The following is a 21,612-nucleotide window of genomic DNA, read 5'->3' as shown; positions in this document are numbered from 1 at the left end:
AACCACTTGACCAGTGAATTAGTTTCTATTAATTATAAAAACTGCAAGTCTAGAGAGTGTCCTGAAGAAGGAGATGAATGGAATCCAGACTGCTGAGGTATGTGAGGAGATCTTTCCTCATGATTTCAGGTTATGCCTGACATGTCACCAGAGAACTGGGCCAGAGATATTTATTAATATCCAATGTGATAACTGCTTATTTATATTTTTATCAGAACTAAAATCTAATTTGATTAAATCAAAGCTAACTATTTTTATAACTTCATATTGAAGTACTATATTGCTCATCATATTAATAAATTTATAGGTAATGTTTCATTACATTTTCCTCTTCATATTATTTATAAATAATAAGTACTTTTAATATTAGAATAGCATTAACTTTTCTATGAGGTTTGATTCTACTTCAGGGACCCTCATGCAGTTAAAAGAATTCCTCGAATACATATCAAAATACAGAAATCTCATATAGCTTCCTTGTTCATGCACACATTTTGCATAGTTTATAAATTTAAATTATTTTTATCTTAAGTGACCTTCTTTAAAATTTTATAATTTTGCTCTTCATTGGGCATCAAGAAACTAAATTAGCTCACTCAGATTTCTTTTTAAAGTTTTCCAAAAGGACACATGATTTTACTTAGGGATATTTTAACCTTATAAACATATTCCTTTGCCTCTTAGCTAATCTTCATTCTCACGTGGGCAGTTGTGAATCTGTCTTTGTCCCTTTTATGAATAATTCCTCAAAACAAATCTAATATTTCTCAAAGTGAATGATCAGCAGAGGTTAGTCGTTAAAGCTGCCTTGTTTGAATATTATACTTTTCTATCTGCAGCTCGTGGCCCCATCAGTTTTAATTCAGGCTCCTCACAATATTGATAAATATATTTACTAATTTCAACTGCTTTATGCAAGTACCACACAGTTAATTTTTTGACCTGACACAGAAACTCCTAAGTTTTATTGGCAATTTTTATCCTACTTCAGATTCAACATTGCACACCAGGTGATTTTGTAGATTCTCCCCTAATGAAAATTCATGCTCATCATCACCTGTATTGCTTCAGTTTTGAATTTTTACTGTATTTTTGCCAAAGCTAAAAACAATTTGATGAAAGAAATGAGTAACTGAACAGGCCTGAGAAGAGAGCATGACCTATTTTAAGAAGGAAAGGTATTTAATGAAATTGCTGAGAGATTTGTCATCTTTATTTTATTCAGTGAAACATCAGAAATTCTGCTGTGAAAGAAATCAAATTCAGATATGTTCAGATCACAGACAATCCTGATATTTTTGGGAAGATCTACATTGTGGATTCTGGGTTTGAGGCTCACTGCACTACTCAATTACAGCATTACCGGAATTGTAAATCAACTCAAAAGCCTATGGCAGGTGTGTTGTGAGATCTTGGTGGAACTTAATCTGTTATTGCAATAAATTGACTCTATACTGAACAATCTTCTAAATATATATGCCCATATTTTTGCATATCAACATTATCAACTATGGTGCAGGATATGCATCTGTGCTCTATGCGCTGCCATACCATTTGCGAGCCTGGCAAGGGGCTGTAGAATAAAACACACAAAGACTCACAGAGACAGTACAGACTGAGACACTGGTAAAAGAAGCTCTTTATTAAATAGCACCACGGAGGCTTTTATACCCAGCACAGTCAGGTTGGCCAACAGGTGAAAACCTCATCCCCTGATCCTCAATCACGTCCAAAAAACACGTGCTCAGGAAGCAGAGCTGGACACAGCTTTCAGTAGCTCAAATCAGAAGGCCAAGCAAAGGTCACCAGCAGGGGAGATCAGCTGGCGGCCAGGACTCCAAATGTTTCCAGCATCTCCCACCTTAATTTTTTATAAGACAGAAGCCCCTCCTTTCTTAGGTCATCTCAGAAGAGGAAACCCTTACCCATCTTTGGGAGGCCACTTCCCTGTTTTAGGCGGGCCCTCTTCTGTAGAAGTTGCCCATCTATGGAGGAGTCTTCATTGTGAAGTATTTGCAACCAAACCTGGGGTACATCCGAGTTACTGGCCAACAGCCTCAGGACTTGCTAAGAGAGCATATGCTGCGTTCTCATGGATTGTCTGATTTTACACAGAATCCAGAGACAAATGCCCATGGCAACAAGCCTTAAGATTACTTAAGAGGGTCCCCAATCACCACTGGACCCAGCTTCCCAGTTGAGCTATGGTATTCTACAAACCCTTTGGCTAAAGCAGTGGACACACAGGTATCAATAATCTGGTGTGCTAATCGTAACATTCCAAGGGCTATTCAAGTAACCATTGAGCTGTTTCACCACATAAGAGGCATTAACAATATTCACAGATGTCACACAAATGGAATGACAAGAATGTGAACAAGATATTTGTTGTACAAGCCATAAGAAGTCTGCCTGCTCCTACAATAGGGCAGTTTGTTGTTTTAAATTCAAAAGTCCAAATTTAATGTGGACATTCAGGGCATTCTGAGTATGGACAGCAGCCTTGACTTGTCTCACCAGTTTATCCCTGGAGTCCGACACCAACGATGTTTGTGCCATTGCCAGTCCTGCGATCATGGCTGCAGCAGCAGACACCACGATGACAGCAACCACCACAGCTGTCGCTCCAAAATCTCATTTCTCTTGATACAGGGTCATCCCAGTCTGCATCGTCTTTTTGGTATGATGGCTGATACCAGAACCAACAAGGCAGCACTAGAGTGCTCATCCTAGCAGTTGCTCAGACCACAGTTTCTGAAAGAACAACCGAGAATATCTTTTCCTCCAAAGGTGCTATTCCATACCACAAAAAAAAAAAAAAGAAAAAAAGAAAGAAAGAAAGAAAGCAAGGAAAAACTAAAACATAAACACAGGATTTAATAGTGCCTGGAGCCTGCAGAGAAACATTCCAAAAAAGGTGGGGACTACACCTGCTTGTGTAGGATTCCTTAAAGTAATATTCATAGCCCCAAAATGTAACAAAGCATAAAGCATCCACAAGGGAAAAGGTTTGATTAATAGAAGCCTGTTTTATCACCATATTGCTTGAAACAATTCCAGCAGTGGTGCGGGAGAATTGTCTGTATTCTGTCAATCATGTTTTAAATAAATGTTGACTTTCCAGGAAGGAAGTATAGATGGGTCAACCAGACAGGAAGTAGAGGTGGGACTATGAGAACAGGAGAAAACTAGGAAGGAGGAAGCCCATTCCTCCAAGTCCTGCCCAGACCACAGAGAAGCGAGATGTAATCTACCCCGCTGAGAGAGGTACTGAGCCACGTGGCTAACATAGATAAGAACAATGGGTTAATATAAACTATAAGAGTTAACAAGAAGCCTGAGCTAATGAGCCAATCAGTTTATAATTAATGCAGACTCTCTGTGTGATTTTCTTTGAGGCTTGCTGCCTGTGGGGTACCGGGAGGGACCAAAACCCCAATGAGCAGGCCCCCATGCTACACAGCAGTATAGTTTGTGGAATAAAAAGATGGATACAAGGAGCTAGCTCCACTCACTGGCATCAATACAAGGGGGATTTCTTACCAAGCTTCACACAGTGCTTTTTGCTTGATTGGGACTCACCAGGAGGCTCATCAAGAGAATGACAGATGTCATTCTCAGGCTCATTACAGGATCCTTTCCCATCATTCTCCACAGCCTGAACATATCGCTCTGGTACCCAAATGGGCTTGTCTGTTCCTGGAGGAAAAATACAAAACAGCTCCTCTCACCCTAGCCACATGGATGTGGGCTCCTTCCACTGTCCTGTAATAAGGTCTTTCCATCGTACCCATCCGAAGGACTGAGAACTTTTATTACAATGTCTTTCCATGGCTGAGTGGCCCTCATGATCCACAGTTAAAAAATTTAGAATAAATAAAATAGAAGCCAATTGTGCATTGGGAGAGAGAATATCCTCCCCCCATTTATTTTCATGAAATACTGTTTTATAACCATATGCATTCTTTCTACTAAAGCTTGTCCAGTGGGGTTATATGGAATACCTATAATGTGTTTAATATTATTATTTACACAAAAAGGTTTGAAATTTTCCACTAGTATATGCAGGATCATTATCTGTTTTAATAACATTAGGTAAGCCCATATAAGCAAAAGCCAGCAGGGAATGAGCTATCACACACTTAATTTTCTTACCACTATGCAGAGAAGCAAAAACTATTTAGAGCAAGTATCTACCTAAACATGCATGTATTCCAGCTTTCTAGCTGAGGGTAGGTGGGTAAACGTCCATGCGGTTTAAGTCCACAAGGATTAACTCCAGCAATAGGCGCATTATGAAAAAGGAGCACAGGCAAAACATTGGGTGGTAATTTGTAAGGCAGTTGCTTTAGAGCAACCAGTATGGTGCTGCAGGGAACAAGCATTGAAGTGATACTTTTTATGGAGTTTAGAAACCTTTTCTTTGGGGCTGGCAAATAGTATTCGGGGTATATGCATCTGCGAGCTGATTATCCTTAGCCAGGGGTCCAGGCATTAAGTATGACCTCTAATATGACTCACAAAATAGGATCCCGCCTGGACCATACATAATAAATGTTACAGATAGCATAATTGTTGTTGTAATATGGGACACAGGAGAAATATAAGGAGCGGTCTCTAAGGGAGCAATAATTTGAGACAAGGTAAATACTATCAGTATTTAAATTAATTGACTCATCAGGAAACATAATACTACAATACAGGCTGTTATTTCAGCTGCTTGAACAGAGACATTGCCAACAGGTGTTTGGCATAATAGACCTTGAGAAACTACCCACAGCATTTCCTTTGGGGAACCATCTGTAAAAAGTTCCCACCAGGAACCTAGGTTTTACTATCTGTGGAAAAATAACAAGATGATTTTTAAAGAAACTTAACAATGAATGTTTGGGGATAATGGCTATCAATCATTGCATCAGTTGATAATAAATATAGAGACCAATATTCATTATATTGCTGTAAATGTAACAATTGATCTTTATCATAGGGAAGGACAATTTTGTCTGGAAATTTGTTTCTATACTCATCTTCCTAGCTTTCCAGAGCAACTGCATAACCAAATCATAATATGGTGTAACAACATTACAAGGAAAAACAGGCATATTATACCCACATAAGAGGTCCAGTTTGCCGAAAAACACCACTTGGTGCAAAATGAGAGGTTTAAAACTAACAATTTATAAGCTATCATAATCTCACCCTTTGTAAATGAACCTGTTCTATACTTTGCATAAACAATTTTAGAGCTCCTTTGGCTTCAGGAGTAAGCATTGGGAGGATAGGGAGTCAGTATTCCTGAGTAACATCTTATATAGCAGTTTAAGATCTCCAGACTTAACAGATAGCGAAGGGCGTATCCATTGCACATTGCCTAAAAAACATTGCCAATCATGTAAAGTCTTAAGATGAGCACAATCAAACTGCAACTTCTGTGGTTTAATTTCTCCTTTTACAAAATACATCCCAGATAAGAATACAGGAGCATGGCTTGAACTTTTTCTGGAGCATTAATTAATCCAGCACTGGCTAGGGCTTGTTGCATATCAGTGAATGCACCACAAGCTGCAGATGTTCCCTACAGAAATCTGGAGCTCTGCAACTGAAACAATTACTACCTCCGGCTCCCATGACCTGACCCTGGGGTTGTATAGCTGCCACTATAATCTGACCTTGGATGAAATTCCCATTTTATATCTCTACATATCCTGATATATTCATTTAAACTCTTTGTTTTGTGAGGGATAAGGCTTCCTTACAATATTCGTTGGCATTTTTCAAGTGCAAGTTGCTTTACTTTAGGCACAGCTATTGTCACATCTCCAAACAATCTACCTGCTAATTGTAACAGTCTATCTACATAATCTTGGAATGATTCAGATGGTCCTTGTAAAACTTTTGACAATTGATCCCCAGCTGCCTTGTTAGGTAGGGCCTTCCAAGCTTTAAGTGGCAGCTGCACCTATTTGGGTGAATACTGCTGGATCATACAGAATTTGTTGCTGCAAATCAGCATAAACCCCAGCCCCAGTTAACATATCTATATTACATTGAGCTTGACATGCTTGAGCATTTAATTGGGCCATCTGCATACAATTTTCTTAATATTCCCCTCGCCATAATATAGTCTCCCCCAGATAAAATGGCAGGGCATAATTGCTGCCAATTGTTTGCTGTTAAATTCAAAGCGGAGAAAGACTCCATCACGGCCAATGTGAAGGTGCTTGGGCCCCATATGTAGCAATAACTTCCTTTAATTCTTCATGTCTTTAAATTTCAATGCAAAATGTTGGTGGATTACTTGCCCCAGGTTCTTGGGGTTTGACGCCTCCATTACTGGCACCACCATGTGTGTAGGACAGAAGCAAACTCCTTTGTTTTGTTCAATGTTAGAGCCCCTACTTAACTGAGACCACCACCCTTCATCATTATAAGCCGGTGGGTCCAAGGGAGTTAGGAGTAAATCTTTTTCTTTTCCTTTTCATCTTCTCAGTTTTCTATGGAGATTTCTTATTTCCCTATGTATTATTTCCTCCTCATATTCTGTGATTCCTCACTATCCTCTACAAACCTGGAATCATCAGACTCCTGCCTAGTGACTGACTGTTTTCTGAGCTAGGAAGAGCAGATTTTTTTTTTTATTGATCCTCTTCCAATATTTTTTCACTACTGCCACCACATGCCCCCTTTTGATTCTCTATAGAACACAAAGAGCAGCAGGTCTCTTCTTTACGAATTTCTTGTAAAACTTCCTTAACTACTTCTACCTCCTGTTTAACTTTCACTCTGTTTATTAATAGAGCTTCTTTAACTAATAGCAACCTTTAACAAAAGTCGCAGTAGGAAAGCTGTTGGGCTCCTCTCATTTTAGTTTTTTTTTTTTTTTTTTTTTTTTTTTGTAGTTCTGTGCACCTCTTCCCAATCTAAAACATTCAGGCCTCCTCCCTTAATAAACCAGGGACTGGCCTGTTCTATGGTATTAATAAAAGCTTCTATGTTTTTTTCTTTTACCATTGTTCCTTGTTGCTCTAACAATCCTTTAACTTTAAAATACAATTCCCTTTTACTGCTACCAGTTCCCATCTTAATTCACCAATATGTCCCTGTCGGCTTATGCCTCTTTCTCAGATTTCGGTGGGACCTCCACTTGCCATGCCTGCATGGACTGGAATCGAAACCCAAGCAAAGGACATCATGATTAAACACACACACACACACACACACACACACACACACCAATCCACCCTCACTATTCCCGAGGGTGACCTCTCAGTGTTCTCTAGTTCCAAACTTGATGAGACATCCACTTGCAGAACACCATGCCTATCTGCAATATATGCGCCACCATACCATTCACGAGCCACAGAAGGGGCCGGAGGTTGAAACACTCAAAGATTCACAGAGACAGCACAGACAGAGACACACCTCTAGTCACTGGTAAAAGACATTTATTGAATAGCACCACAGAGGCTTTTATACCCAACACATTCAGGTGGGCCAACAGGTGAAAACCTATCCCCTCATCGTCAGTCAAGGCCAAGGCAACATGCTCAGGAAGCAGAGCTGGACACAGCTTTCAGTAGTTCAAATCAGAATGCCAAGCTAAGGTCACCAGCAGTGGCGAGGCATTGGAGGCAAACAGTCAATATCAAACAGATATTCTTCCGGGTAAGCTGTGATGAATGTAGAGCCTTGTTAATGCCGAAGGTACTGGGAGTAGTGAGTGAGCTCATCATTAAACAAGACATTTACACCATAACTCAAAATTTCAAGGAGCATGTGGAAGGAAGGGCACAAAGATTCTAAGAGCTAGAATGTAGTCATCATGAATGTGAAATATTTTCAGGACTATTCAGAGCCATTATAATCACAAACTACATCAACAGATCAACATCTACAGATGTCTGTACTGAGTCTATCAAGAATGACCCATCAATACCCAGGCATGAATGGAGTAAGCTCTGGGAACTGTGGCCGTACCTCTGAACTATTTCATCTGATTGATTCAGAAAAAAAGAAGGGTGTCATTGATTTCATGTGTATTGCCACTACTGACTAACGTAGCTTCCAAAATACAGTACCAATCCAACTGTAACACATATGCCCTTCATTAAACTGTATGTACTATTTATCAAAACTCAAACTTGAGAATCTAGAGAAAACATGTAATTGTAAGATATTGTTGATAGAGTTTAGATATAAAAAAATAAGGGAATAGGCTATCCAGAATATTATATATATACATATATGTAAGAAATTAACAAGAAATAAAAAATAAAATATTAAAAAAGATCATTAATTTCCCCTTACAATTCTCAAACATTAATGGTGTTTATTAATGAAAACAGCCTCTTTCTTCTTGGTATGGTTTTGGATCTCGTATGGTTTCCCCAAATCTCACTTTAGTGGAAGCTCGATTTCTCCTGCTGGTGATTTGGGAAGAGAGTGTAAAAGTTCAGAAGTTGCTACCCTGGTTGAAGTAAGTGAGATCATTGGAGCTTTGCAAAGAAGGGGTATTGGAAACCTTGGCCATTCTTTTATAGTTTGTTCTTGGTGGCCAGGAGGGAAGCAACTTTTGTTTTAGCAGTCACTCCTTGACATAATGTTCTGTGTGTCGCAGGCTTATAGTGGTAGGACTAGCTGACAATAAACCCAAGTCACAAAAGTCACCCAAAACTGTAAATAAGCCCTTGTTCTAAGTTATTTCTTCAGTAATGTTGACACAGAGACAGAAAGGGACTAAGAAGAGGTCCCTGATCACTCTTTTTGTCACTGTAGAGTTTGTTTTTACTTAGCTTCAGGGATATAAATTCCTCAGATCATTCCGATAAGTTGTAAAAGCAATGAATTTTTAAGATATTTCTTCTTATGGAGGAATGTCCTTAATTTTCCTTTCCTTTCAACCTCGGTGTTAACATTTTTAGTTAACTTAAAATTTTTCCATCATGAAGGTTTTCAAAGTTTATGTTTCCTGATGAAATTTTGGATGCAGTAGATACCTAGTGCTGTTTCCTTGTCTTATCACCCAGATATACTGACTCAACAGGCCATTCTGTGGTCCAAAGCTCAGTTTTATACAAGCATCTGAATTTATATAAGCGTCTGAAGTTTTTTCCTGGAAAAACTTCTCATTTCCTTAACATTACGTGTCTATATTTGTTCAGGCATGAGAATATCCAGTGTGACCACATTCTCTTTCTCTCTCTTCATTCCACCCCACCCACTTTTCTTTCTCTCATCCTTTATTACTATAATGGAAACTGGAGCATCCTACTGGATGGGCCTCTCCTAGTTCCATGATGACTAGAGATCTGAGCCATTTCTTCTAAACGACAAGCAAAACAAGCATTTCCCTGTTCTTGCTATTCATGCTTCATGTGAGCAGAAGCAAAATAAAAGATTTCTTTCTTGTCTTTCTTTCTTTCTTCTTTCTTTTTTTCTTTCTTGTCTTCTTATGTGCTTTCTTCATTCTTTCTTTTTCTTTCTTTTCTTCTTTCTTTCTTTCTTATCTTTACTTTTCTTCTTTCTTATCTTTCTTGTTCTTTTTCTTTTCTTTCTTTCTTTCTTTGTCTTGATTTCGTTTCTTTCCTATGTCTCTTCTGTGGTCTTTTCTTCTGAGTGTCCTTCCTGTAGTGCTTATATGTGCCAGAAGAGGCATCAGATCCTATTATAGATGGTTGTGAGACTATGAGCCACCATGTGGTTGCTGGGAACTGAGCTCAGAAAATGGAAACTAACTGAAGACTGCCCCCGCCCCCCTTTTGCGTGTGCACACGCGCCCCTCTCTCTCTCTCTCCTCTCTCTCTCTCTGCTCTCTCTCTCTCTCTCTTTCTCTCTATTCCTCTCTATCCTCTCTTTCTTTTCCCTCCCTCCTTGACCCGCACTGTCGAGCACACCCTTCCTTAATAAATAATCCTCCCACGCAAAAAAAAAAAAGAATGGAAGAGCAGCCAGTGCTCATTAACCACTGAGACATCTCACCAGCTCAAGACTTCTTTCTTAATTCTTGTTTTTTTTTTTCTTTCTAAAGTGCAGGCTATGGGAAAGACTTCATAGCAGCATACTGTTGAAAGATGTTTCAATCACACAATTTCTACCATGGTGGTGGCCTACATCCTTATAACTGGATGGTTATTACAGGAGATATTCTTCATGAACTGAGTTTCAAGCCCTACATTTCATTAAACTGGTGATAGTTATAGATATTATTAATGTTTGAAATCTAAAATAAGAGTTGGCTTTGATATTTCTAATAATCAGTACATTGACCAAAAATAATATTAATCTCATTTTGTATTTATTATGTTGTTAGACAGTTTTTGAAAGGATTTTTTGTGGGTTATTTTTTGTTGTTTTTTGAGACAGGGTTTCTCTATATCTTGGGAGCCTGACCTGGAACTAGCTCTTGTAGACCAGGCTGGCTTTTAACTCACAGAGATCCACCTGCTTCTGCTTCCTGAGTTCTGGGATTAAAGGCATGCGCAACCCCAGTCTAGCTGAAAGTTTTGAGTTTTATTGATGACCCTTGTGTGCTGAGGGTCAAGTCCATGACCCCAAGGAAGCTACACTAGCTCTATAAAATTTGCCACCCTCTGGGCTTAGTATAATTAGTACATTGAAATACAAATTAGTACTCTAATAAAAAAACTCTGTTCTGTTTTATACTAGAAACTATAAAATATTATAAGTAAGACATACTGAAAAATAAACTTCAAAAGTATTTTCAGAAAAATCTATTGTAGGTGTTGAGTCATACATGTAAAACAGCATTTTATTTACCTTCACATGATGGAATATCATTGGTCCACCACCTACACACCACATTCACGGTAATCAATCTCACCTAACAGTCGATACCTAAAAATGGAAAAATATGTGTTGAGACATCATTATATTTATGTACATTTAAGTTCTTTACTGCCATGGTTGTCCTCTGGTAAGAAATTTTTAACAAAAAAAACTTTCTCTTTCTCATAATATTCTCATCTTATTCCTAATTTATTATAGGAAAAAGAAAAGCTTCAGCAGAATATATTGGTCAAGGAGTTTGAAATTTAAGGTTTAGTTAATGCTTGCTGTAGAGGAGATGGAATAATTGACTATAAATGTGATCTCTAGACCCCTTATGAAGCATAATGTGTCCTCTTCTGAGGGAAAAAACAAAGTTCCTGGTGATACTTTCTATTCACAGCAGAGGGCAACCCATTATGCTATGCTCCTTCAGACATTCTGCAAAATTCTACACAAAACTTTCCTGGACCTATGTTCATAGAGGGAGGGGAGAAGAGGAGATAATGGTTGACCATACAGAAAAAAAAATTGCAATGTCATCTGAAAATCACCAACGTCAAGGACAATTACATGATCGTTCATAAGGAATCATTCTGCTAAATAATATGTAATTAAACCTATATCCCGCAGAGAAAATAAAGACATAGATATAGGAATAAAAAGGGTGAGCAAAAACCAGAGATTCATAAACCTACTCCTTCCTTAGCTTTCACTTCTGGGGAAAAAAAGAATAGACAAAACATTCTTCAATAAAAATTTAATTTATTGTGAACTATTTTGCTTGTTGATCCCACATGGTGTGAGGACTTAATTGATACGTGTCAGTAATTTGACCAACAGATTTCTATTGGTGATTGAAGCTCATTATACAAAGTTAATGACATAACAGGGTTCTATCAGCATTTGCTCTTGCTACTGACAAAATGAAAGAGGCAATAATGAGTTTAAAAGAGCCAGAATTAGAGGAAAATACTCAGTTCATTTCTTCACCAAACTGTAAATATTAAGTTCTGAGACTGTAGGATTCAAATGAAGAAAGCTTATTAATTTTATTTCCTTTTTCAGCACAAGTGTGAAACTCAAATAAGGTAGGCTAGGCTGGGAAGAAATAATTCAGAGGTGAACAGTGGAACAGTCAGAAAAACTCATGCCAAGGCAATCCTTGTTGGGATGTGCAATAAGGTGAGTGGTGATGAATAAAACCTGGGATAAAAATGGGCCTGGAAAACCTCTTTCAGGTTGTGGACAAGGACAAGATTAATAAGAAATGAGTATCTGGTGAATACTTGCAGTATCCCAGGATTTGTTGAGGGCTTCAAATGTGGGTCATATTTATATCCCCTGCCTACCCCATGATGCTCATGAAAAGTTTCCACTTTTGTAAGAGAGGGATAGTAATGAAATAAGAGTTTATCAACAATGAGTATTTGAGTTTGGAAATGTTTTAGAGCTAATTCTAAAGCCTGGAAAGTTTAAACTGTTATAGATTATTGCCTCAAGTTAAGAAATCAAGGGCAATGAAAGAAGATTCCACTCACAATGTTTAATTTTATTTATACTTGTTTAGCATAATAATGTAGGGTTTTTAATTTTCCCATATGATCTGTGACAATAAAGAAAATGATAGAAAATGAAGAGCTGAGGACTCAGAGATGACATCAGTCATGACACCCAGTATCTGTTCAGAAGGCAGAGCCAATGATTAAGAAAAAAAATAGCATTTGGGTCTCATATAATAAAGGTAATTTGCATACTACTAAGCTTTAACAATAGCGCTCAGGAGAGAGACATTTATTCACAAGTAAAAGTCTTGCTTTCTTGATCTGTTTGTGGGTCCCCAGCAATAGGACCAGGATCTGTCCTTGTACAGGAGCTGGCTCTTTGGAACCTATTCCCTATGGTGGAATGCTTTGCTCAGCCTTGATGAAGGGCTGGGGAGAGCTCGGTCTTCCCTCAGTTGATATGCTGTGCTTTTTTGATTCTCATGGGAGGCCTTACCCTTTCTGAGGTGTGGATGGGCAGGGGTGGCAGGGTAGAAAAGAGATGGGGGAGGAATCAGAAGAGAAGTGAGAGGATCTGGCTAGTATGTAAAATTAATTAATTAATTTAATAAAACGGTAAAATCTAAAAAAGTATTGTTTTCTTTAAATATTATAAAAACTTTCCATGAGAATTAGCGTATAACATAGTTGTTTTCACAATATTTATTGTTCCCATTATATAAAATTGTCTCATTTCACATAATATTGTACAAATAATGAAATGTAGTAAGGACTTGTCAATTGAACAATTAACTTTTGTGTTACTGACTTAATACTCCCTAATTTCAACACTATACCAGAAAAATCATAACTCACCTAATTTTTCAATGTTTTAAAGATAGTATGGCATTAAATTAAATTACAACCATAGCTTTATTTATGTTATTCTTTAAATGTTAATAGAAAAATTCAGTCTCATTAAAGCACAAATTTGTAGACTTTCTACTTACAATTTCAATGACAAGCCTCATTATTGACAACATACCCTTCATTGCAGGTATAAACAACCTTTGCACCAAACTCAAACCCGGTTCCAACTGCCAGCCTAAAGGACCCAAAGGGTGTGTCTCCAGGATACCCACATGGCTTTTCTAAAATTAAAGCAAAATAATTCAGTATTAGATTCAGTATTAGAATACAGTCCGTGGAACACACCTTATCTTGGAGTCAGAGGGGCCACATTTGAATATCATTGGATAGAAGGGAAACTTTAGACAGCAAGGAATATTTTATAGTTGAAGCTAACTATCTACTTCCATTTTAATTTTGTAGGATTACTACATTTTAAAATGATTTTTTCTATATTTCAGCTGCAGTAGTGATATAATAATATAGTGTAACAATATAAAACATGTAGTACATTCTAAATTCAAATTTGTTTTAAGGTTCTCAAACATGAAGTACTATACTCCACATATCCTGGATGGGTTTAAAGCCACCCATTCTCCACGCCTGCATACTTTAACAATAGTCCCAAATGTTTGGTATCCAGGTTGGCATTTGTAGATAGCCCAAGTTTCTTCTGGATATAATTGGTCAGACCAAGAACCTAACAGAATTTCAGTATTTTGTTCTGGAGGAGGACCTCTACAGTCTACAATACAAACAAACCAATATTTGAAATACATATTTACATAGACATCATAAACCTTAAATATAAAAAACTGATATTGTCAATAAAGACAAATTTGAAATGATCAACATTTGGGGGAAAAGTGAAACATTACAAACTGCTAGTGAAATATAGGGCTCACAAAAACTGAACTCACATTGGGAAACTTGTAGGTCTTTTGAATATATGTTATGGTTGTATAGCTTGGTGTCAGCAGGAGTTGGGGATATTTCTGACTACTTTGCCTGTTCTTGGAACCCTTTCCAAATGTCTTAACCCTGTTCTCCTACTGGGTCACCTTGCCCAGCCCTGACAGGGTTTGTGCCTAGTCTTTCATAATTTGTTATGCCATGTTCATTTGTGAAACCTGCTATGTTTTTTTTTGTTTTTGTTTGTTTGTGTTTTGAAGGGAAATGGAGGAGGTGTGGATCTAGGGTAGAGGGAAGTGGTGGGGAACGGGCGGGGGGTCTTGGAGGAGTGGAGATAGAGGAAATTCAGTCAGGATGTAATATATATAAAGGACAGTTTTTGGAAAAAAGAAGAAAGAAAAGATCTGCTAGCGTGGTGAATCTTGGAACTATTGTGTCAAGAAAGGGGGCAGAAGGCACAACTCACACTGAAGCTGAAAATGTGTTCTCTGTCTTAGTCAATGAGGACTGCTAGGACAAAATGTCTACAGCTTGGGAATCTTAACCACAACGTATTCCTAACAAGTAATGTTTTTGTTCCCAGCAGGTGAGGAGTGGGAGGTGGGTGGGGGAACAGAGAGGCAAATAATATAATAATGGACAGAGTCCGATTTCAATGCATAAAGCCTCTTTCTCTTGTTTCTTTTTTAGGACTTTACTCTCATAACCACAGCTAAACATAATTACATCCCTAAGGCCCATCTCAGCTTCAACATATTGGTTTGGAGACAGAACAAATAGTGTCCATCCCAAGTCAGCAATTATATCACAGAAATTACATCCAAGAAATGCATGTGCAAGTGAGTTCAATTTCTTTTGAGGTAAGGATTATGACAGTGTGGCTAATATTCAAAATTAGAAAGTACAACCTCAACAGTTGAATTAATAAACATTTATAATACATGTATGTGGTAAATATTACATCAATGTCACCAAATAAATAAAACAAAATGGATGCAAAACCACATGTTGTATCAGACATTTAGGACTATTAATATCAACATAGTTTAAGAGCAACATAGTATGTATCAGGCAGGCATGCACAGGCTGAAACAATGAAAAGCATAAAACATAAGTATAACTTTGAAGATAACTTGTTCCATTTGCAAGAGATCATCGGATCTTCTGGGGTGCTGGAAATTCTCCGGGTCTTTGTGTGATGAATAATAAATAGTAAGATACTATGTTCATAGTTTATTCATTAATGTTTATAACATATTTAAAACACATAAAATTAACAAAATATGTATTGGTTCTATTCTCTTTACTTTTCGATAGATTAACTAAGGGTAGTATATAAAAAGAATGGGCAGAAAATTAATTGAAAGTTTTCTCAATATTTTGTTTTAATATCTGATAGTTGTGTTTATATTGCTATTTACATACAAAGAATCCTTAGCATTCACTTATACAAACTTCAAAAGAAATATTTGACACAGTTAATATAGATGGGACTCAGAGCTAGTTACTTACTGACAGGGGCGCATACAGGTTGAGGAGACCAGCCATTCTCAGTACATGTTACTGTGTCCTGACCATTTGGAAGACTGTAGCCAGGGTAACACTGGACTCTTACAGACTGGTCCTGTATGTATTCTCCTTTCTCTTGTAATACTTCCCCATTCTCTATATCATAGATGCCACATAGCCCTAAGGACCACAAATTTACCATAAATGTTAAATTGAAAACAAACCACATTCATTTATCTTTTTTAAAATCTAAGGTTTATCTTTATAATAGTTAAATAAGCATGGGCAGCATTCAACAATAAAACCAATATCAAATGTTTCAAAAAGTAGCATTTATCTTTAGTTTTATGAGTAAAATATGCAAGCACTATAGGTAATATCATATTTCTTATTTTTCACGTTCATTTCATGAAAAGCTGCTCAAAAGACAGAAACTAGTCATTTTTGCCCACAAACACTTTTGTTTCTTATTTTGAGAGAATGAACTGTAATTATGTATGTATCCTTCTCTTTCCAGTCTTTGATAGAATGAAACAAGATTTAATGTAGACATTGACTTACTGAGACATGGGACTGCCGGCTCCCACCCTTGTGCAGTGCAGTGAATGCTGTCCCAGTTTTTCCCTGAAGGAGGCAAAAATCCTCTGTCGCAGTAATATTCGAATGACATTGGTGTAGCTACTGGGAAGGGTATGTGGTCCATTTCAAAATATACATCTCCATTTTTGATTTGTGGAAAATTACAAGGTTTAACTTGCAATAAAAAGAAAAAAGACAGAAAAACACTCATATCAGAGATAAACCACTTGACCAGTGAATTAGTTTCTATTAATTATAAAAACTGCAAGTCTAGAGAGTGTCCTGAAGAAGGAGATGAATGGAATCCAGACTGCTGAGGTATGTGAGGAGATCTTTCCTCATGATTTCAGGTCATGCCTGACATGTCACCAGAGAACTGGGCCAGGGATATTTATTAATATCCAATGTGATGACTGCTTATTTATACTTTTTATCAGAACTAAAATCTAATTTGATTAAATCAGAGCTAACTATTTTTATAACTTCATATTGAAGTACTATATTGCTCATCTTTTTTTTTAACTTTTTTTTTGGTTTTTTGAGACAGGGTTTGTCCTTTGCTTCTCTGTCAGCCCCCGCTGTTGGCCACACTCAGAGAGACGGGTTTGGTCGCATGATCCATCAGTCCCATTCCAACTGGAGTTGGTGATCTCCCATTAGTTCTGTCCCACCGTCTCCATGAGTGAACGCACCCCTCTCGTTCCTGGCTCTGGGCTCTGATTCTTCTTCATGGACGGGCTCTGTGGGAGCCTTCTCAGCTTGGTCGATCACCTTCCTGGACCTGGGGGGAGTTGGGAGGACCTTGGTCTTAGCATAGAGTGGGGAACCCTGATGGCTCCTTGGCCTTGAGAGGGAGGGAGGGAGGTATGGGTGGAGGGGAGGGGAGGGAAGGGGAGAAGGAGGGGAGAGAAAGGGAGAAGGAGGGGAGGGAGGGGGAGGAGGAGGGAAGGAGATGGAAATTTTTAAATATAAAAAAAAAATAAACCATGAGGAAAAAAAAAAAAAAAAAAAAGAAAAAAAAAAAAAAGAGACAGGGTTTCTCTGCAGCTTTAGAGCCGTCCTGGAGCTAGCTCTTGTAGACCAGGCTGGTCTCGAACTCACAGAGATCCGCCTGCCTCTGCCTCCCCAGTGCTGGGATTAAAGGCGTGCGCCACCACCGCCCGGCCTATATTGCTCATCATACTAATAAATTTATGGGTAATGTTTCATTACATTTTCCTCTTCATATTATTTATAAATAATAAGTACTTTTAATATCAGAATAGAATTAACTTTTCTATGGAGTTTGATTCTACTTCAGGGACCCTCATGCGGTAGGTTAAAAGAATTCCTCAAATACATGCCAAAGTACAGAAATCTTTTATAGCTTTCTAATTCATGTACACACATACACATTTTTGCATAGTTTATAAATTTAAATTCTTTTTTATCTTAAGTGACCTTCTTTCAAATAATAAAATTTTGCTCTTCATTGGGCATCAAGAAACTAAATTAGCTCACTGAGATTTTTTTAAAGGGTTGCAGAGGGAGACATGATTTTAATTAGGGATATTTTAGCCTTATAGACACATTCCTTTGCCTCTTTGCTAATCTTCATTTTTTTTTAAATATTTATTTATTTATTATGTATACAATATTCTGTCTGTGTGTATGTTTGAAGACCAGTAGGGGGCACCAGATCTCACTACAGATGGTTGTGAGCCACCATGTGGTTGCTGGGAATTGAACTCAGGACCTTTGGAAGAGCAGGCAATGCTCTTAACCTCTGAGCCATCTCTCCAGCCCCGCTAATCTTCATTGTCTTGTGGACAATTGTGAATCTGTCTTTGTTTCTTTCATGAATAATTCCTCAAAACAAATCTAATATTTCTCAAAGTGAATGATATTACACTTTTTCCAGATGCAGGTCATGGCCCCATCAGCAGTGGTGGTTGGTCCTTCACAGTTTTAATTCAGGCTGCTCACAACATTGATTAATATATTTACTAATTTCCAATTTAAGTAAGTACTCCACAGTTCATTTTTGACCTGTCACAGGAACTCCTGAGTTATATTGGCAAATTTCATTCTGCTTCAGATTCAACATTGCATACAAGGTCAATTTATAGACTCTCAACCAATGAAGATTTATGCTCATCATCACCTGTATTGCTTCAGTTTTGAATTTTTACTGCATTTTCCCCAAAGCAAAAAACAATTTGATGAAAGAAATAACTGAATAGGCCTGAGAAGAGAGCACTACTTATTTTAGGTTATTTAGAAAAGGTATTTAATGAAATTGCTGAGAGATTTGTCATCTTTATTTTATTCAGTGAAACATCAGAAATTCTGCTATGAAAAATCTCAAATTCAGATATTATCAGGTCACAGACAATCCTCATATTTTTGGGAAGGTCTACATTGTGGATCTTGGGTTTATGTTTCACTACATTACTCAATTATTGCATTGCTGTAATTGTAAACCTACTCAAAAGCCTATGGCAGGGGTGTTGTGAGATCTTGGGGGAACATAATATGTTATTGTGATAAGTTTACACTATACTGAACAATCTTCTAAATATACATGTCCATATTTTGCATAATCGACACTGTCAACATCAATCAGATATGCTTCTCTTTTCTGGTAAGCTGTGATGAATGTAGAGCCTTGTTAATGCCCAAGATAGTGGAAATAGTGAGAGTACACTCATCATTAAACAAGACATTTACACCATAACTCAAAAGTTCTAGGAGCATGTGGATGGAAGGGAACAAAGATTCTAAGAGCTAGAATGTAGTCATCATGAATGTGAAATATTTTCAGGACTATTCAGAGCCATTATAATCACAAACTACATCAAAAGGTCAACATCCACAGATGTCTGCTAAAGTCTATCAAGAATGACCCATCAACACGCAACATGAATGGAGTAAGCGCTAAACTATTTCATCTGATTGATTCAGAAAAATAGAAGGGTGTCATTTATTTCATCCGTATTCCCATTAGTTACTAACGTTGCTTCCAAAATACAGTACCAATTCAACTATAACATGGTGTGGGAAAATCGTCTCTATTCTGTCAATTATATTTTAAATAAACACTAATTGGCCAGTAGCCAGACAGGAAATAAAGGTGGGACAACCAGACAGGAAGTAAAGAATGATAACAGGAGAATTCTGGGAAGCAGGAAGCCCATGTCTCTGCCATTGTGAGCATGCCACAGAAGTAGCAAGATGTGATTGCCTCGTTGAAAAAAGGTACCAATCCATGTGGCTAGCATAGACAAGTTTAATGGGCTAATATAAGTTATAAGAGTTAATAAGAGGCTGGGGACATGGAATTGAGTGCACCCAGGCCGGTGGGAGGTCCCCTCCTACATTAGCCTGCCTGCGGCAAGGTAGGCCTTTGTCAGAGAGCTGCTTGGCCTGCAAGGAGACCTGACAGTCTGCCAGAGGATCCATCATTCATTGGGGTGAGTGAATTTAATTCATTGGGGTGAATTGAACTTCTAAAAGAAGACCCAAAGGGGATTATTCAGAGGAACAAATGGGCAGGCGCCAATGCAAGAATTCCTCCAACAATTTGAAAAACAACATGAAAGCACCAGAACCCAGCGAACTTATAACAGGAGGACTTGGACACACTAATCAAGAAGAAGAAGAAAAAATTGACTTTATGAAAGTAATAGAGTCCCTTAAACAGGAGGTGAAAAACTCCCTTAAGGAAATGGACGAGAAGAATAACAAAAAGTTTGAAGAATTGAGTAAATCCATAAACGATATCCTAGGAAACCAAGAAAAAACAATCAAACAGATAATGGAAACAGGGCAAGACTTGAAAACTGAAATGGAGGCAAGGAAGAAAACACAACCCGAGGGCCAGCTGGATTTGGAAAATCTATATAAACGAACAGAGACTACAGAAACAAGCATAACCAACAGAATACAAGAGATAGAAGAAAGAATCTCAGATTCTGAAGATACCATAGAGAAAATAAACACACTGATCAAAGAAAACAGCAAATCCAACAAATCCTCATCACAAAACATTCAGGAAATCTGGGACACAATAAAAAGAACAAACCTAAGAATAATAGGCGTAGAAGAAGGAGAAGAAATACAGCTCAATGGTTCAGAAAATATATTTAATAAAATTATAGAAGAAAACTTCCCAAACCTAAAAAAAGATATTCCTATTAAGGTTCAAGAAGCTTACAGAACACCAAATAGACTGGATCAAAAAAAAAAAAATCCCCTCGCCATATTATAATCAAAACACAAAACATACAGAATAAAGAAAGAATATTAAGAGCTGCAAAGGAAAAAGGTCAAGTAACATATAAAGGTAAACCTATCAGACTAATACCTGACTTCTCTATGGAAACCATGAAAGCCAGAAGGTCCTGGATAGATGTTTTGCAGAAACTAAGAGACCATGGATGCAAGCCCAGATTACTATACCCAGCCAAGCTTTCATTCACTATAAATGGAGAAAACAAAATATTCCAGGATAAAAACAAATTTAAACAATACATAGCCACAAATCCAGCCTTACAGAAAGTAATAGAAGGAAATTCACAAACAAAGGAGTCCAGCATTGCCCAAAATAACTCAGACATCTAGCGACCCTTCACCAGCACATCTCAAAGAAAGGAAACACACAATCTCTACTACCAAATAAAAAATGACAACCGGAGTTAACATCCACTGGTCATTAATATCACTTAATATCAATGGACTCAATTCACCTATAAAAAGGCACAGGCTAAGAGATTGGATACGAAAACAGGATCCAACATTCTGCTGTTTACAAGAAACAACCTCAACCACAAAGACAGACATCTACTCAGAGTAAAGGGTTGGGAAAAGGTTTATCAAGCCAATGGACCTAAGAAACAAGCCGGTGTGGCCATACTAATTTCTAACAAAGTTGACTTCAAACTAAAATCAATCAGAAGAGATGGAAAGAGACACTTTATACTCATTACAGGAAAAATCTATCAGAATGAAGTCTCAATCCTGAATATCTATGCCCCTAATACAAAAGGACCCACTTATATAAAAGAAACATTACTAGAACTCAAGACAGCCATCAAACCAAACACACTGATAGTGGGAGACTTCAACACTCCTCTTTCACCAATGGACAGGTCAATTCGACAGAAACCTAACAGAGAATTAAGAGACTTAAATAGAGGTAATGAACCAAATGGACTTAACAGACATCTATAGAACATTCCACCCAAACAGGAAAGAAATTCTCAATAAAATACTGGCAAACAGAATCCAAGAACACATTAGAAAAATTATCCACTATGATCAAGTAGGCTTCATCCCAGAGATGCAGGGCTGGTTCAACATACGAAAATCTATCAATGTAATCCATCATATAAATAAACTGAAGGATAAAAACCATATGGTCATCTCATTAGATGCAGAAAAAGCATTTGACAAA

At 37.6% G+C, this 21,612-nt stretch overlaps 1 protein-coding gene and 1 long non-coding RNA gene across 2 annotated transcripts in view; both read right to left on the bottom strand.

Annotated features, from left to right (window-relative positions):
* Nucleotides 1-1,621: 1,621 nt before the first annotated feature.
* Nucleotides 1,622-6,621, bottom strand: LOC119827888. Its single transcript, XR_005287723.1, has 2 exons — nucleotides 3,583-6,621; nucleotides 1,622-2,754 (listed from the first exon to the last, which is right to left on the bottom strand). It is a non-coding gene; the product is annotated as an uncharacterized LOC119827888 (long non-coding RNA).
* An 807-nt stretch (nucleotides 6,622-7,428) lies between these two features.
* The window catches only part of LOC119827887 (complement factor H-like), a 47,890-nt gene continuing 33,706 nt past the window's right edge, over nucleotides 7,429-21,612 (bottom strand). Inside the window, exons 5-10 of the mRNA XM_038349833.2 lie at nucleotides 16,161-16,352; nucleotides 15,603-15,779; nucleotides 13,739-13,923; nucleotides 13,315-13,420; nucleotides 10,777-10,854; nucleotides 7,429-7,670 (exon numbers count right to left, since the gene is read on the bottom strand). Coding sequence (XP_038205761.1) covers nucleotides 10,841-10,854; nucleotides 13,315-13,420; nucleotides 13,739-13,923; nucleotides 15,603-15,779; nucleotides 16,161-16,352 — 674 coding nt within the window. The 3' untranslated portion in view covers nucleotides 7,429-7,670; nucleotides 10,777-10,840. The remainder of the gene's footprint in view (nucleotides 7,671-10,776; nucleotides 10,855-13,314; nucleotides 13,421-13,738; nucleotides 13,924-15,602; nucleotides 15,780-16,160; nucleotides 16,353-21,612) is intronic.

The sequence above is a fragment of the Arvicola amphibius genome, chromosome 12, assembly GCF_903992535.2.
Source record: "Arvicola amphibius chromosome 12, mArvAmp1.2, whole genome shotgun sequence".
NCBI classification, from domain to species: Eukaryota; Metazoa; Chordata; class Mammalia; order Rodentia; family Cricetidae; genus Arvicola; species Arvicola amphibius.
The sequence above is the reverse complement of the archived record's forward strand: the minus strand, read 5'-3'. Positions and strand labels throughout refer to the sequence as shown.